This window comes from Phocoena sinus, chromosome 18 (genome assembly GCF_008692025.1).
Source record: "Phocoena sinus isolate mPhoSin1 chromosome 18, mPhoSin1.pri, whole genome shotgun sequence".
NCBI lineage: Eukaryota > Metazoa > Chordata > Mammalia > Artiodactyla > Phocoenidae > Phocoena > Phocoena sinus.
Genome location: NC_045780.1, coordinates 5,552,281 through 5,570,052, shown reverse-complemented (window position 1 = coordinate 5,570,052; position 17,772 = coordinate 5,552,281). Strand labels below are relative to the sequence as shown.

Sequence of the window (17,772 nt, the reverse complement as noted above, 5' to 3'; positions counted from 1 at the left end):
TATCAATAGGGATCTGGTTATGTGGATTATGGTATATACAATAGTGTGTAGCTATTAAAAAAATCACGTGAATTGATATATTTTTATCTACCATGAAAATAGGCCAATACCACTACTGAGAAAAAATAAAGTAAAATTAGGCTACAATGCTGCAATTATACTAAACTGCTTTTTGTAAAATGGTGTGCAGATGCCTAAGAGAGCGGGTTGGGCAGGGCGGGAGGGAGAGGGAGAATGTGTGCACGTGCGTGTGCACAGGTGTGTAAAAGGATTCTACCTGAAGATGCTCACTGACGTGCTAAAAGAAGATTCTATCTCTAGGTGGTGAGGAAATGGGACATTTTTGCTTCCTCCTTTGTACTTCTCTGTAGTACGTGAATCTTTTTCAATAAGCATATATAACTTTTACAAAAAAGTTTTAAGAAAGTTTGTTAAGATTTGTAAATTATGAAGCCACTTACACTACTCCCTTTTCTTTGCATATCATCATCACTGAATGGAGTGGTACTAAGAATTCACAGAGAAGATGCAATATTCAAATTGAGACGAGTAGGACCAATGTATATAAAAAAAGCAAAATCTGTATCTGGAGGATAGAAGGCATTTAAAAACAAAAACAGAGGGGCTTCCCTGGTGACACAGCGGTTAAGAATCCACCTGCCAATGCAGGGGACACGGGTTCAAGCCCTGGTCCAGGAAGATCCACATGCTGCAGAGCAACTAAGCCCGTGCGCCACAACTACTGAGCCTGCGCTCTAGAGCCCGTGCTCCGCAACTACTGAAGCCTGTACTCTAGAGCCTGCAAGCCACAACTACTGAAGCCCGCGTGCCCTAGAGCCCGTGCTCCACAATGAGAAGCCACCGCAATGAGAAGCCCATGCACAGCAACGAAGAGTAGCCCCCGCTCGCTGCAACCAGAGAAAGCCCAGCAACGAAGACCCAACGCAGCAATAAAATAAATAAAATAAATAAATTTTAAAAAAAAGATGAAATGCTTGCTCTTCCATTAAAAGTTATTTACATGTCAAAGTTCTCCAATAACAGTAATCATTAACCATCACGTATTCTCAATATTCTACCTAGTTAATTCTTAATATTACTCTTCCTATTTATGTGCCAATTATTGGGTTGGCCAAAAAATTCGTTCGGGTTTTTCCATAAGATGTTAAGGAAAAACCCAAAATGAATTTTTTGGCCAACACTGTATCTCAATAAAGTTGGGGAGAAGTATTACTCTCCCTAAAAGAAGCAAAAATATCCATTTAGGTCAGTTAACGAGTAACCCAGGAGACAGCAAGACCATCACCACATTCCAGAGAGGAAATAATTACTTTACACAGCTATAACTATCTTGTATACCTATGTACATCTTCTATCCATAACTATACATCAGTAAAATCTATTTGTCACATTGCATGGTAATAGAGACTTACTTGGAGGCATTCTCTCTAACCAAGAATCCTGCCACATTTAATCACAAAATTTAACATATATTAAGATTTTTCAAACATTTTTCCATAATTATATTTTATGTCATGAAACTATACCAAAGGAAAACTTAAGAAAACGTACAAAACTTAAATTCAGGACTAAATTTGCCCAAACACTCATCTCACCAGATAATCGTTAATCCAGGTTAATTCATTCAACTAGTTGAATAGCTAATAATAAAAGATAATGTGCTGGGCGCTGTGCTAGGCACTGTGGAGAACAAAATATTTGAAACATAGGCACTACGTTCTAGAAGTTCACAGGCTGGCATTTCACAGGTACAGAATGTACCCTGAACCCAATTCCACACTCCCAAGAGCTCAGAACATCCATGTATCAAAAAAGAAAAAAAAAAAATTAACTACCTATAGTGTGCCATTCACTGCTAGCCTGTAAGTTATATACACATTAATTACAGCAATGTGAAGTGCTACGGAAAGGTGAACGAATGCTTAGAGCTGCCTAATTAGGTCATAAGACCATATGCTTGAATCGAATCCTAAAAGACAAGTTTGCTGAGTCAAGGCAGAGAGAAGGGCACAGCAAGCAAAGAGAATGTTCGAAGGCGGAGGCAGGAAGAGCGTGCTGCTCTTCACCGTGCCGCAGGTTGTTCAGCGGGTCTGCAGCAGTAATCTGAGGGATCAAGAGGCACCTCGATGCCTTTCTAAGAGACCTGGATTGCATTCTAATGACAAAGAACAGACGACGAAGATGAGAAATCAACCAAGTAGTGGTCTGAAAGAAAAGACAAGAAGCAGGAAACCAGGTAAGAGACTACAATAGTAATAGTCCGGGTAAGAAGTGGAGGTGAGCCTAAACTGTACTTTGGTAACATTAAAAGTGAAGAGAGGGCTTCCCTGGTGGCGCAGTGGTTGAGAGTCCGCCTGCCGATGCAGGGGACACGGGTTCATGCCCCGGTCCGGGAAGATCCCACATGCCGCGGAGCAGCTGGGCCCGTGAGCCATGGCCGCTGAGCCTGCGCGTCCGGAGCCTGTTGCTCCGCATCGGGAGAGGCCACAACAGTGAGAGGCCCACGTACCGCAAAAAAAAAAAAAAAAAAAAAAAAAAAAATGAAGAGAATTTCAAGGTAGCACAATCAACAGATCTTAGTGGCCAAAGAATGTGACAGATATGGAAGATGGAAGAATGAAGAACTCACAACTGGGTGATATCAATAACCAAGACAGAGAGTGGGCATATAGCTGTGAATAAGTGTGTACAGATGTGTGTGAGTGAAAGAACAGGTTTGAAGGAAAAGATATAGTATTCATTTCAGACACACTGAGTTTTTAAAGTCTTACACCATACAGATGAAGATGTTCAGAAGCAGGTAGTGTGTGTGTGTGTGTGTGTGTGTGTGTGTGTGTGTGTGTGTGTGTGTGTATAGGAGTCAAATGTGACTAGGGAGTAGCTGAAGTAATGAAGATAAGTGAGATCACCTAGGGGCACTGTGTGCAGAGACAGGAGAGTCAAGGACAGAGCTTGGGAAAGTTCCTGAGGGCACAGCAAGGGACAAGAGGTCCCTGATAGAGACTAATAAAGAACAGTCTCAGAGCTAGGAGAACAATAGTTTCAAGGAAAGAGGAACGGATGACAATGTCAAATGCAGTAGAGGTCAAGTAAGAACTGTGACTTTTGGTAGTTAGGTAAGTTACCAAAAAGAGTCTCAATAGAGTGGTGAAAGTGAAAGGTAAAATGCTGGGAATTAAGGGATGAATGAAGGGTGAAGAACTAGCAACAAGCAGGAAGCAGTTCTCAAATTGTATCACACAGTTTCCCAAATGTACTGACCACAGAATATTTCCTCATGTAGCACTCCTTGGTACTGGAAGACCAAGCTAGGAAGAAGACATCAATGTCAAGGGAGAGACTGTCTAAAACTGAAAAGGGATAAATAATGAAATAAATTGCTAGAGGGACTAAAGACAGGTTCTGAAGGATATAGTAAAGGAACACCTGTTTGTTTGCAACCAAAGGAAAAATAGTGGGAAAGGGTGTAAGTGAAAATGTTGTACATAGTTAGAAAGCCAACATATGAAGCAATTCATTCTCAACGACCTCTTGTTTCCCTCCTCTGAAGAACACAAGTCTCTTGCTCAAAGGTGACAGAGGGGATGAACAGGTCTGAGGTGAATGGTAAAGGTTTAGAATAGCAGCTGCAGAGAAGAGGAGAAAAGAAGAGGGTCTGGGATGGGCTGTGGGTGAGAAATCAGAACTTACATAGTAACATCATTTTAGCTGCCCCACAGTTCTATAACTTTTCAAAGTCCTGAGGAACCCTGAGTAGATGGACTGAAGCATCACTCTTATAAATTCCAATCCACTCCATCTAAAGCCCAAAGGATCTCATTTCCTGGGGCATAGAGACTAGAAATCTTCTGAAATAACACCAAAATTCAGTAAGTAACTAAAGACTGAAGCATATGCAGTGAGTTTCCAAAACCTCCCTGGGATCTTAAAAGCAACAGTAACAAGCAACTAGAATTCACTGCTGAATTTGTGGGCCAAGAGATTTTAATGTGAGCATTCTTACAAATTAAATACTTGTAAGAAATGCCATTTAATCAGACCACAAGGGGAAAAACACCATCAAAAGAGATGTTAACAAGTATGAATCTCCTAATACACCCAATAGTCCAACAGTTCTCATTCATTTACATCACTCTGGGGGTAAACTACAACAACAGTTAATACTAATAATTTATGATTCATAACTCCACTATTTCCAAAGGTCTAAGACAAAATGAGACTTACATGTTACATAAAGTCTTTCATATATATAAATATATATATTTATATATATGTAAGACTTTATGTAACATGTCATTACTTTTAGGTACATCTTAACCTGCAATACTCTGAGAAGTTTATAAAACCATGCATTTCCCATCCTTTCATTCAAGTTGACATCTAATTGTTACATGAAGGATGGGAACACATTGTTATCCCTTCAAAAAAAGCATTTTTAAAGTAATTTTTTAAACTATTCAAGTGAGTCAGCATTAAAATGAGAGCCCCTAAGAGACACTTAATGTCACTGCCTCCTTCCATATATACCACAATGCCATGCACATCTGAATATAAATAACTGAGAGCACCCTAAATAAACAGAAACAAAAACCAAGTTTAGGAGGGATGAGGTCAAATTGGAGGGATGGACATTTATTTAATATCTACTGTACAAATAATAGATTCAAACAGAAAGCTGAATCCTCACAATAATTCTATAAAGTAGGTGATAAAATAGTTCAATCTTGAACGGCATTTGAACCATAATCATGGAACAAATGTAAAATCTCAAATTCACACGCACATTGGTCAGGCAGAGGGATGGGCAATCATCTGGGCAGAGACTAAGGAAAGATGAAAGTGAACTTGCACTTCAGTGAAATAAAGAACTGCTGATGCAGAGTTTTAGGTGACCTTCCATCTACCACCTGCTCGGTGTTTAGACTGAGACCATGAGAAAAATACAAAACAGAGGAGCTTTGTCACATAATAACACTGTCAGGAAGTAAGACTAGTACCAGGCTCAGAAGACTGAAAAATATCAAGAATATTTCTACAATGTTAAATTTTGAATTAAAAAAGAAGAAGAGAAGATCGTCTAACATTTCAAAAGAAATCACCACCCTATGTTCTAAATCAATTATGATAATTAAACTAAACAATAGTAATATACGATGGCTATAAATCCCAGACAACCTATGATCAATTTTTCAAAATATATAAATTTCTTAAAATAAACTACCACAAATTTCACATATTGCCTAAGAAAATAAAATTATACAATGACATTTAGAGACAAGCAGAATACCTTAAGGGTACAAAAATAAACAACACATGCCTAGTCACACGTATTTACAATTCAGTTGGAAAAGACAGGTAAACAACCAATATAAGAGAGAATGAAATAACATTAAGTATTGTGAAAAGAGTAAAAAAAAAAAAACAAACTTTTTTTTTCTTTGAGGTGTTTGAGCAGGTATTTACAGAAAAGGTAGCATTTGAGCTACTCTCAAAGGAAAGGGGGGACTTCCCCGGTGGCACAGTGGTTAAGAATCCACCTGCCAATGCAGGAGACACGGGTTCGAGCCCTGGTCCAGGAAGATCCCACATGCCGCAGAGCAACTAAGCCCGTGCGCCATAACTACTGAACCCGTGCACCACAACTACTGAGCTTGCGCTATACAGCCTGCGAGCCACAACTACTGAAGCCCGTGCACTTAGAGGCTGTGCTCCACAACAAGAGAAGCCACAGCAATGAGAAGCCCGTGCACCGCAGAGAACAGCAGCCCCCGCTCGCCACAACTAGAGAAAACCCACATGCTGTAACAAAGACCCAACGCAGCCAAAAAAAATAAATTTAAAAATAAATTAAAAAAAAAAAAGGAAAAGGGAAGAAAGTTTTTTTAGGCTCTATTAACAATGGTACAGAGATAAAAAGGTACAGAGAACTGACAATGTATTTCATATTATATGAGGTATAAAAGATTCCATATGATTAGAATTTAGTACGTGTGGACAGTTAAAGAGAGATAGCCCTAGAAAGGCTGAACAGATCCTGAAGGGATGTGACAAAAATTATTTAGAAGATACACTGAGGGTACATATGTCAGTTATGTTTAAAAACAAAAAGAAAGAAAAAGGAAAGGATAAAAAGATACCGTGGAATTTTAAAGAATGGGGATTAGAGGCAGACAATATAGCAGGAAAATCTCAGGATATAAAATTTAATAGATCTGGAATCCCAGCTCTACCACGTACGAACAATAAGCCTTGTCTAAATTGCAATTTCCATATTTTTCAAATGGGGATAATATGTCACTATTGTGGTAAAGCCTTAATATGATGGCAAATGTAAATTGTCCAATGTATCATCTTTCAATTAATGGGTAGTCAAACCTCAGTAGTTTCCTTTTCATAATAAATGGTAGAATATGGGAGAAGACAGGGAAGAAATGAAGCTATGTAGTCTCAGAGACCAGGAAGATGATAAAGCCATTAACTAAAGAAGGAATATAAAGAGAATATAAAAGAAGCAGTAAAAAAAAAAAAAAAAAAAAAAGAAGCAGTAGATTTGGAGAAGAGAAAAATACACTGAGTTCTAGACTTGCCAAATTTGTAGTGATAGAGGGATATACATCTACATGCAAAGATACCAGAAGGCATGAAAGATTTGGGTCTTGAACTGAGAAGACAGTTCTAAGAGAAATAAAAATTTAAGAATCTTAGGCATACACGGGAAAGCAAAGAACAAGTGAGCCAAGAACAGGAGCTCACAAAGAGCAGGGATGAAACAGAGTCAAGAATGCATGGTGGGGACTTCCCTGATGGCGCCGTGGTCAAGAATCCGCCTGCCAATGCAGGGGACACGGGTTTGAGCCCTGGTCCGGGAAGATCCCACATGCCGCGGAGCAACTAAGCCCATGTGCCACAACTACTGAGCCTGTGCTCTAGAGCCCACAAGCCACAACTACTGAGCCCATGTGCCACAACTACTGAAGCCCACGTGCCTAGAGCCCGTGCTCTGCAACAAGAGAAGCCACCGCAATGAGAAGCCCGTGCACCTCAACAAAGAGTAGCCCCCGCTAGCCGCAACTAGAGAATGAAGACACAACACAGCCAGTAATAAATAAATAAATAAATAGACACAATGAAGACACAACACAGCCAGTAATAAATAAATAGATAAATAGGCAAGCAAACAAAGAAACAAGAATGCATGAGGAAAGAGCTTCAAATAAAAAAGTGGCCAGCAGTATTAAGTACTGGATAAAACTGTTGGATTTGGTGATTCAGGAGACCTCTGACAAGCTTTGGGATTTGTTTCCAGCAAAATTTTTGCTAACACCAAACTCCAAGCACTGAAGGAATAAATGGGTTGTAAAGAAATCAGAGAAAAGACTAGAATCTATTTCAAGGGTCCCCAAGTGGGAACTCCACAGTAATGGAGACCAGATGGGTATGATCAATATTTCAAACAGCCATATGAAAAATAAATTTGGCCTCCACCAAGCTACCTCCACAATATAAGAAAAATATTAAATTTCTTTGATTCTCTAATTAGCATATTATATATTTTAGAATAAAAGCATGAATCACTGTTTTACAAATGTCCTGTGTTCAGTAGACAGACTCTTTCATATCACAAGATTCTTGGTAGAAAATAAATAAAAAGATTATTAAGTACTAAAAGGCTGGGAATCATAGGGCTCTCGAAAGAAATCCAGCACTGAAGAGAATAAATGCAATTATGAATGATCCAGGTAGAAACTTTCAGAGCAAGTTTCTGTTGTCGTTTTAAGGTTTTTGTTAGTTAGTTGTTTGCTTGGGTTTTTTTGTTTTGTTTTCAGAAGTGGAAAAACTTGTCTTTCCAAAATTTGTTTTCCAAAAAGATGTTAGGTCAAGATTAAGAAATCAGTGTAAACAAATATTTAAAGTTCCAGAAAGAAAGGCAGTTAAATGTCACTGAGAAAAAAAAAAGATGAATCATGAGGAAAAAAGACTGACCTTACAAATACTGTGGAGTTATGCATAAGCTACAGTCCATGTCTGGAAACCTACATACCCATTCTCATCCTCAAAAAAGGTTGTCCTACAGAAGTTGAGTTAACCATTTAGACAATCACATCAATCATAGCTCTAGTACAACCAGAACTACGTTACACAGAAGTGAAGAGATTCTGAAGCCTGACAAACATGGGTTCAGAGCTCTGTTCCTCCACCAGCTACCATTTAACCTTAAGGTTACTTAGCTTCTCTGAAGATGTTTCTTCATTTAACCGTAACAACTGTCCCGTAAGAGACCAAAAGAGACAATACGTGTAAAGAGCTTAGCACAGTGCGTGGCACAAGGTAACCATTTAAGAAACATAGCTATAATCACTAAAATAAAATATAGATAAATATTTTTCTAACCTTAGGATTGAGAAGACCTAAGCTTTAAAGGAAAGGAAACAAATGCAACAGGAAAGATTAATATATCTGGCTACACAATCCTTTAAAATTTTTATATGTGAAAAATCTTTAAAATATTTGAAGGTAAACAAAATACAGAATTAAAAGGCATAGGTACAGAATTGACTTATATAAGTTACTTTTCTCATACAACAAAAAGATAAAAACCCCAATAGAAAAGAAAATTGCACTGACATACTCTTTGCTCTAAATAAACAATACCAGGTACCCAACTTAGGAATCCACAAAGACAGTAATGGACACCGGGTGGGTATTTTTCAATGCTTCAACACATGACTGATAGTGTAAGGCATTCTTGCCCCTCCAACATCACATCAAGCTAATAAGGCATTCCTCACATCCTTAAAAAAGAACTATTTGAATTATCTGAAACACAAAATAATATTAGTATTTGAAATATCAGATTCAGACAGCATCAATTCAATCTTTAGCACACTGAATGCAAATCTATTATTAGCTTTGTAATTAAAAATAAAGCATAATCCTAGCATATATTCTTTAAACGAACCTAATGATTTTTCAAGCTATGCTAAAGAGAAGTACCTTGGAACTGCCCCTGAGACACGGGGGACAATGGGGGGCGGTCAAGTGGCCGTACCTCTGCATCATCCGTGTTTCCCCTGCAACCTACGTGCACTTTCACTTCCACCTGTAACCGTCCTTACGTAACTGGAGCCCAATTTATTTTCAGACTTTCTTTTTAAAACTGGAAAATAATTCTAACAATCCACATCAAACCTCTCTCCTGATCTCAAAAGGAAGAATTCAGTACACATTCTTCATAAAGGATATGTCCATTATGAATTCTTATTCATAATGGACATATCCCAAACTTTCCACGGAAATTTTAAGTATTTGATTATGTGGACCACCCCCCTCCATTTCCCTGTTTTTCTTTATATTTAGAAAAATACTATGAAATTTTCAGTTGAGACAAATAACATGTTTTGCAGTATTTTGGGGAATAACTTTTTTATTTCTGTGCCCAAGGTAACACAGATACTGCTATGGCATTGACAGTAAACAGACCAAAATACTGTGGAACCCCTTCATGACACAAAGTTGCTGACAGAAATAAAACCAAGTTGTTGACTCTGTTATATCTTTTCTGTGTGTGATATGTGTATGTGGGGTTATAGGCTTTTGGCTAGCAATATATTAAAAAAATACCAATGTACTCAGAAAGTTTGGGATGAAAGATATTCTACTTCCAGCTAAACTGAAATTTTGGTCAACAGAGCTATTTTACACAATTACCAATTTCTTTAAATGAGACTATAATAATTATAATCCAAATTAAAATGGAATATAATTCAAATTATTTCGTAAGTACTTCAGATTCAGAGTCATACAAAAGCTAGCCTTTGAGTTATAAAAATTCATTTTCATTAGCACAGATAATGCAAAGACTGAAATGTATAATAACTCTAAGACAACATACTATTGAAGTTGGTTTTACAGCCAACACTTGACAAGTTTACACACAATTTTTATCTCCTAGTAAAAATGTACAAAAAGACAACATGTGGAGCTTTCTATTGCTCAGACTCCAAATAAATGAGATTTTCTGTAATAAATTTTATATGACTTTTTAATGTAGTACAACTTTGTGTATTAAAAATAATTAAACTTAACTATAAACAAAATCCAAAAGGGAAAAACTTAAATTAAATGGAAGAATAGGAAAATATACTACAAGCAGAGAAAGTTCAAAAAAAAAGCCACAAAACAAAATCATTTAGTTAGTGAATGGGCCACTAATCTTACTTTGATTTAAAAAAAAAACAAACAAGAAAACAAAAAACCTAAGTGTATCAGCTAAGTCATCCAATCTCATACACACCACCCCACACAGACACAGAAAGCAGCCAAAATATTCACTTTTCAAAAATGTCTAATAAAATTATTTTTACCTGTAAATTGTTTTCTGTGATTCTGTTCCACCAAACCATATTGATGGGTACTCCTGATTTACACCTGTCAGCAAGGCAGCCAATAGGGTTCTTTGCTTTTCGTGCCTTTGATCCCATCGGAACTAGCCTCTCCTCCAGCATCCCCAGGCGATACTTCCTTGGCTAGGAAAAAGAAGGAAAGAAACCAGGCCACTCCTAACATCCCCCATACTAATCTAAGCTAACATAACTAACATACAGAAGATATCAAGAATGGTGGAATAGGAAACAAGTAAAATTTCTAAGACACTCCCTCTAATGTCCTTAGCACCACCCCCCACTCCCCATCCCCACCCCCAGTACGCACACACCTCCAAAATAACCCATAGTCCTAACAACAGTATTACATAAAACAACAACTGTTTTAGTGAAATACATTATAATCTGAATTTAGTGAACAGAAATTAACTTATCAGCAAAGTAAATGCTTTGCAAATTTTTTTCCACTGGCACTTACCTATTCTCACTGCAATATGAAGAAATGGCTTCAAGGGCACAAAATACAGGTAAAAAAATTTCTTCACACTATATATCTTTTTCTGCTCCCCATCTCACTACCTTATTTCCTACTGAGAACCACTCCACTTAGAAGAAGCAGCTAATTTCAAGGAATGGATTTTTTTTTAATTTTTAAAATTCTATGCCCATTAGGGCAGAGTACAAATCGATCTATCTTAAACAGGCATTGTACTCAGTGAAACCTGTACTCAATGAAAAACAACAATCTCAGACAAAAAAATACACAAATTTCATTGGTCTTATAAATCTCAGTAGTTTGAACAGATTGATACTAAGTAGCCTAATAAAAGCACAGATTCATTGGCTAATATTATAATAAAGTTAGTAAACAATCTTAAAAGTGGTTGGCAGGGATTTTTTCATACATGAAGGTTAATGAACAGTTTCCACCATTTTACTTCTCTTAATTATAGCAAATTTGTACTAAATTGCATCTTAAAGGGAATCTGTATATATTTTTTCCCTTTAAGGAATACTGACACATTCTTGGGAAGGTTATCTAATTTAAGACCTAAAATAAGAAAATCTATGTTTACTCATTGTTCTGTCTTAAGACTGCTGAAGCAAATAGTTGAAATTAACCTTCTTCAAAAATTAAACTTGCATAAGAAAGGAAACTAGATTACCCATCTATCCAATAATTATAGCAGTGGGTAAAGTTTCATGAAGCTAAAATATTTCCACCTCTATGCAATCTTGAACCAATTCAATTACTCTCTGTGTCTACATCACAAGCAACTTTTGTGAATGAGAACAGAAATATACCCTTTAGAACCAAATTATAGATGAAAACATTTTAAAGCAAGTTATTTTTAATAACATAGCTCACAACTATAAGGCTCTGACATATAGCAAAAATAATATAGCCTTAATTAAGCCTTCACTAATTTAAAATTTATATTTTAGAAAACATCTGGGCTAAACATGATCCTATCAAAAAAGTTCAACACATCAAAGAATATTTATTTAAACAAAATCACACCATGTCAAATAGGTTCTATGTATATAAGGACACCTAAATTCTAGTCATACATTTGAAAGCAAGAAAATTATTGCTTTAAATGTTCTTCTGTTATTTAGAGCCTTCACAAATCCAGACTTGTTTTTGAGCCAATTATTACCTTAGTGAAATTTATTCTCATGGTAGTACATTAACCAACATAGAAAAAAAGGTTTTAAATAAATCCAGTGTATAATTCTCCCACCCCAGCAGCTCTCATTATATGTTTGTTTTTCCAAAAAGGAATTCACTATTCCTCTCCCTCCTCCCCATCACCCCCAAAACCTATAATAAGCCCAAGACCTTTCCTCTTAGGTAGAAGAGATCCCCAAACTTGTGCAGCTACAGATTTAAGTTCCTTCAATAAATAGAGAATAAAATCCAATCCAAAAGTAAAACTTTCTACGTGATACTGAATGAAAAGACCTAAGGTATCAATACCATTTAAATACCATTATAAGAGAAGACAAATGACATCTGAAAAGAGATGGCAGCAATACAGAGCATGATGGTGAGCCAAAAAGATTACAGACAGAAGTCTCATTGCACAGAATGTAAATTATGGTAAAATCTCATGTCAAAGCTAATTTCCAAATTATTTGAACTATTATTTATTCCTTGAAGGAAAAATGTATTTTCAACGAAACATGAGAGCCTACTTTGTATCAAGAACTGTTCTAAGTACTTGGAATGCAATGATGAATAAAACACACACCTTTCCCTCCGAAAGAGAACATAACCTAGTGGTTAACAAAGTCATGCGAACAGAACACACTCATTGTGATATGAAAAACGCATATATAATCAAGGTACCAATTGAACAGAGGCAAAGAAGGCTTCACAGAGAGGATGAATGCCTGAGCAGTGTTAAAGGAAGTGTCTAGATAGCAAACAAAACAAAACAAAACAAAACCAGAGTGAGTGAGAGAGAAAGATGTATTTGTAGGTTAGGAAAAATGCACATGTAGAGGCATACAGGCACTCTGTTGTCAATTAAGGGAAAACTACAAGTTTTCAGTCTATCATTAGTAGAGGGCCAAACTTGAGAGCGAAAGATGAGGCTTGAAAGCAATAAAAAACCATGAATTGTCTTGTATCCTATGCCAAGGAGTTTGGACTTCACTCCATGGGCAATGGGGAACTCTTGAAAGCTTGTGAATGAGAATTAAACTGGAAATAGGTAGATAAATCAATGGTCTCTGATGATAATCCAGGTTGGGGTTTCCCAAATGCAGCACTACAGACTTTGGATAATTCTTTGCTGTGGAGGGCTGTCGTGGGCCACTGCAGGACGATTAGCAGCATCTGCCCCAGTCGTGACACCAAAACTATCTTTGATGTCCTGCAGGAGTCGGGGGACAAAACTGTCCCCACCTGAGAATCACAGGCGCAGGTGAAGGATGGAAACTCCAGGAAACTGCAATGCAAATAGAAGGCGAAGGCGTGGCTGGGGAAAGAGCTGCTGGCTTAAAAACAACTATCGGTGATTAAGTGACAGTAGGGTCTATGGGAAATAGAGAAGTCAAATGGAAGGTGAGGAAATAAAGGGCAAACAAAATTTTATGGGAAATGTTTATTTTCCCCAAAGCCTTCTGAGTCCTACAAGATCCAAACCCCTCCTCCAGAGCAAACAAAAGCACAAGCCCTCTTCCTTGCCCCTTAGCTTCCAGCAGTCCCTTCCTAAACCAATCTTGAGAATGTGTTGGTCAAAAAAAAGGTATGTTTCCTGGTTGATCCTCCACTCTTGACAGCCTCCTTGCCAGTCCAGCCTGCTGGTTATCATGAAACAGAAGCATTTTGCAAACTCATGTCCTGTTGGTAAGTAACCAGTCTGTCTGCTCCACCTCCTAGTAAGTCAACATCGTACATCAAAATTCCCATTCTCTTTTTGTTCCTGTGGTAAAATGTCCAGCATACCGTGTAACTATTTTTCTCTCTCTCTCTAATATGTATCATTTTTACTTTAAGTCTCAAGATTCACTACAAAACTGATTTTTATCATTTTTCACAAAATCTAAATAAACAGCACAAGAAGACAGTAGTTGAAAACAGTTTTACACTTTTTATTGGGCATTTAAAAAATAACAACTTAGGGCTTGAAAAAGTTGGAGAATGTATTCTAGACTAGCACATCTCAACTGTAATGAACATATACTCTTCTAGGGACCTTGTTAAAATAAAGATGCTAATTCAGCAGACCTAGAGTGAAGCATGAGAGTCAGCATTTCTAAAAAGCTCCCAAGACTACTAGTGTGCTGCTGGTCTGGTGATCATCCTTCCAGCAATAAAGTTCTAGAGAATGTCAGGGAAGAGGCCTGGGTAAGAAACAACTAGTGGTAAAACAGAAATTGGGGCCACCCCCCAAAATAAAAAAAGGATAGGGGTTCAAATAGTTAACATCCCACTCCTTTAGCTTGCCCTAAATACTCAGAGCCTTCAGAACCATTACTCATAGCCCCCAAAGCCCTGGCTCTTCAAAAATCCTTGCCCTAGTCCACAGAAGACCAATCCAATGGTTTAGGACTAAGGGAAATCCACTCTCATTCCTAACAAATAAGATAAGTCTCCACACTGTGTCAAAAGAAAGAACAATAAAAGCTAATTTTTAGGACTGTTTTATTTCAAAACCTTAAATGCAAACACATTTTTTTTCATTCATTCATTCACTTAACATTTCAGCATAAGGCTTTTTGCCCTCCCTAGATGACCTAGAGGGGTGGGATAGGAAGGACGGGAGGGAGGCTCAAGAGGGAGGGGAGGGCTTCCCTGGTGGCGCAGTGGTTGGGAGTCCGCCTGCCGATGCAGGGGACGCGGGTTTGTGCCCCGGTCCGGGGGGGATCCCGCATGCCACGGAGTGGCTGGGCCCGTGGGCCGTGGCCGCTGGGCCTGCGCGTCCGGCCGCAGCGGGAGAGGTCACAGCAGTGAGAGGCCCGCGTACCGCAAAAAAAAAAAAAAAAAGAGGGAGGGGATATGGGGACATGTGTACGCATGTGGCTGATTCACTTTGATGTACAACAGAAACTAACACAGTGCTGTGAAGCAATTACACTCCAATAAAGATTTTTTTAAAAGAGAGAGAAATACAGTGGTAAGATCTATTCTCTTCCCCTAAAAAGTTGTCTAGCAAAAGAAAAATATATAAATACCACTGCTCACATAGAAAATGTTGTTATAGACCAATGTTCAGAGCACAATTTTTTTGGTAAAACTGCAAAACAGCATCATCTCTACAATACTTCACATTACAGGCCTTGTTATTATATATCATAACCTAATCATTAGTTATAAACTAGAGAAATCAATTGTTATCCTAGCACAAAAAGTTTCCAATGCCCTGAATTTTAAGAATGCCCTCTGAACATCAAAAACAGAATAACTGTGCTTTCACTATTTATACTCTGAAACAATGAATGATGATTTAAAGCTACTGTGAATGGCACTTTTTTAAACAATTTGTATTTTATTAATCAAACATCTTCACATACTTGGAAAATAGTTGTGCACATATATGAAATACTGATATTATCTCCCTTTAGACAATGTTTAATGAAATGTATTAACTCATTGTCTTTGGCAATTACAACTCGGCAACCTATCTACCACTTGCCACTTCTAAGGGTCTGAGGTCCACTAACAGAAACCTCTGGCCTAGAATTTACTGTATATTTATTTGAAAATCAACTTTCATTTCTCTTTTACGACCTCTTCTGACGTACACTGGTTTTCCCTCAATTAATTAAACGCCCTAACGGTTTAGCGTATTTGTTATTATGAGAACTAAATACAAGATTACATTTCCATTAACTGCCAGTGGTTAATGTAAAACTCACTAGGAAAAAATAGACTCCACACTGATTAAAACAATTTGAATATTTTAAATCAAATAAATTAGCTAATTTCCATACAGACACAGGGAACTACCTCTACTTAATTTATTAGTTAATTAGGTGTGTTAATACACCTGGATTTTAAAGGCTCTCACACCTAATCAATTTAGAATAGTAAATCTAAACCTATAAGTGATTGTATATTGGGCTCCAATTAATTTTCTCTAGTAAAAGATTCAAAAATCAAAAACAAAAACAAGCCAGCCTCAAAGATTACGTTGTATTTTGTCCTGCCATTCATTATCAGTAATTGTAGGTTTTCATGGAAATATATTAGGTCCCTTAGGTTTTCACTGTTTAAATAAAGCCAATTATAGGATGGGATGGTGAGCAGGTGTACAGAAAGTGGGTCTACAGAAAAACAGACTGTCATTGTTAAAGACTCATGGGCCGGTAAACATCTATAAATGAAAAAGATCTTTTAATCTGTGGAGTCAATACAGAAATCACATATATGTTGAGAGGATGAAAACAGAGGACGCTGCTAGGTAAAAAGTAATCTAAATTATGTCAAATAGAGCAGGACAGGATTTACACACACAGAAATGTTTTTTAAGCTCTACTGAGTCTGATCCTGGGAGAAGAGGCCCACTATATTATCTACATAAATTTAAGAAAGCCTACAAAGTAGTCATTACTTCTGTTCTCAAAACCTCAATGTTACAATGGAGTTTTATGCCACCAAAAATGAGAACAGCTGTTAAGCAAGGTCACATTCAATTTCTAAAGACTTGGAACACCAAACTACGACTTCTTTTAGTCTTTTGCTTTAGAATAGAACCAGAATACAAGATGTAGAAAAACAAAATACCATGCCAAAGTTATTAAAATCTTTTAAGTGCAAGTGAGTAATGTTGTTTTAAGTCATGAAAGTTATTTCTACAATAAACTATCACCTGTAATGACCATAAAAAAATTTTATATGGATTTTAGTCCCTTATCAAAAGCAACCATCATGCTAAAATGCCTATTTGCTTATGAGCAAAAGGTTCCCTTTTGATTTATTTATATGTGTACACTTGCTTAAACTGAATCTTGAAATGAAACAGAATATCTTCAGCAATGCTCTTTATTATGATTGAACTTAAAGTAGGTAGTGGTTAATCAAAGATAAATAATCTTACACACATTCAGAAACAGATAAACGTATGTTTTTAAATTGCAGGATTATAAGCAGCAGAAGACTGCAACAACAACTACCATTTGACAAGCACAGTGCACTATGCCAGGTACTTAACAGCCATTAGTATATTTAATACTCAAAATTCTGTGAGATAGGCACCATTATAAACCAACTTTACAGATGAGAAGGGTGGCCTTAGATGAGGTTAAAATAACTTGCCTATAATCTCAAAACTAACATAAGGTCAGGCTCCAGAGCTTGTACTCTTAACTAAATTTATTCCACATTCTATAGTATTCCTTAACATGTTACAATCTTAACATTATTCTAGCTAATTCTAAAATGACCAAATACAAATTCCTACATTAATCAATCTCTCTTTGACTCTAATTGGCATGGATGGGATCAATGAGAAACAGTAGCTACAGAGACTTCATTAAGCCACTCCCTCCTCCCCACTTTCAAAATGCAAGAACAAATCTTGGGAATTAAACAGAGTTAGGAAAAATTATATAGTTTTGGTTAAATTTAGCTTAAAACTTAGGCTACCATGTTTGTGGACGAGAATTCTAAATTGATCTTTACTAATTTATTCCTGACACCGACTTCCTAGGAAAACAGGGATGAACCACCAGTAATACCAAACTCTTAATATCAGCTACTACACTTTGTAAATACAGTGCCCAGAGTAGAGTGTAAAGAAGCCAACCAGAATATCTCAGAATGATCTACTAGTTCCCAGGTCCAAGTGGCAGATGCAGCATGGTTTCACTAAACTACCATTATTAGGTAAGAGCCAACTCAAAATCCCCAAAGCTA

The 17,772-nt window shown here is 37.1% G+C and overlaps 1 protein-coding gene across 11 annotated transcripts in view; it reads right to left on the bottom strand.

Moving 5' to 3' along the window:
• The window catches only part of PAN3 (poly(A) specific ribonuclease subunit PAN3), a 118,717-nt gene that overhangs the window by 79,007 nt on the left and 21,938 nt on the right, over nt 1–17,772 (bottom strand). For 8 of the 11 annotated variants that reach the window (XR_004346620.1, XR_004346621.1, XM_032610765.1 and 5 more), the window contains exon 5: nt 10,386–10,547. The exons of the other annotated variants lie outside the window; for them this stretch is intronic. Coding sequence is in view for 6 of the 8 variants with exons in the window: in XM_032610765.1 (XP_032466656.1) it covers nt 10,386–10,547 (162 nt within the window). In the remaining 2 variants the exon portion in view is untranslated. The remainder of the gene's footprint in view (nt 1–10,385; nt 10,548–17,772) is intronic. 11 annotated transcript variants of the gene reach the window in all.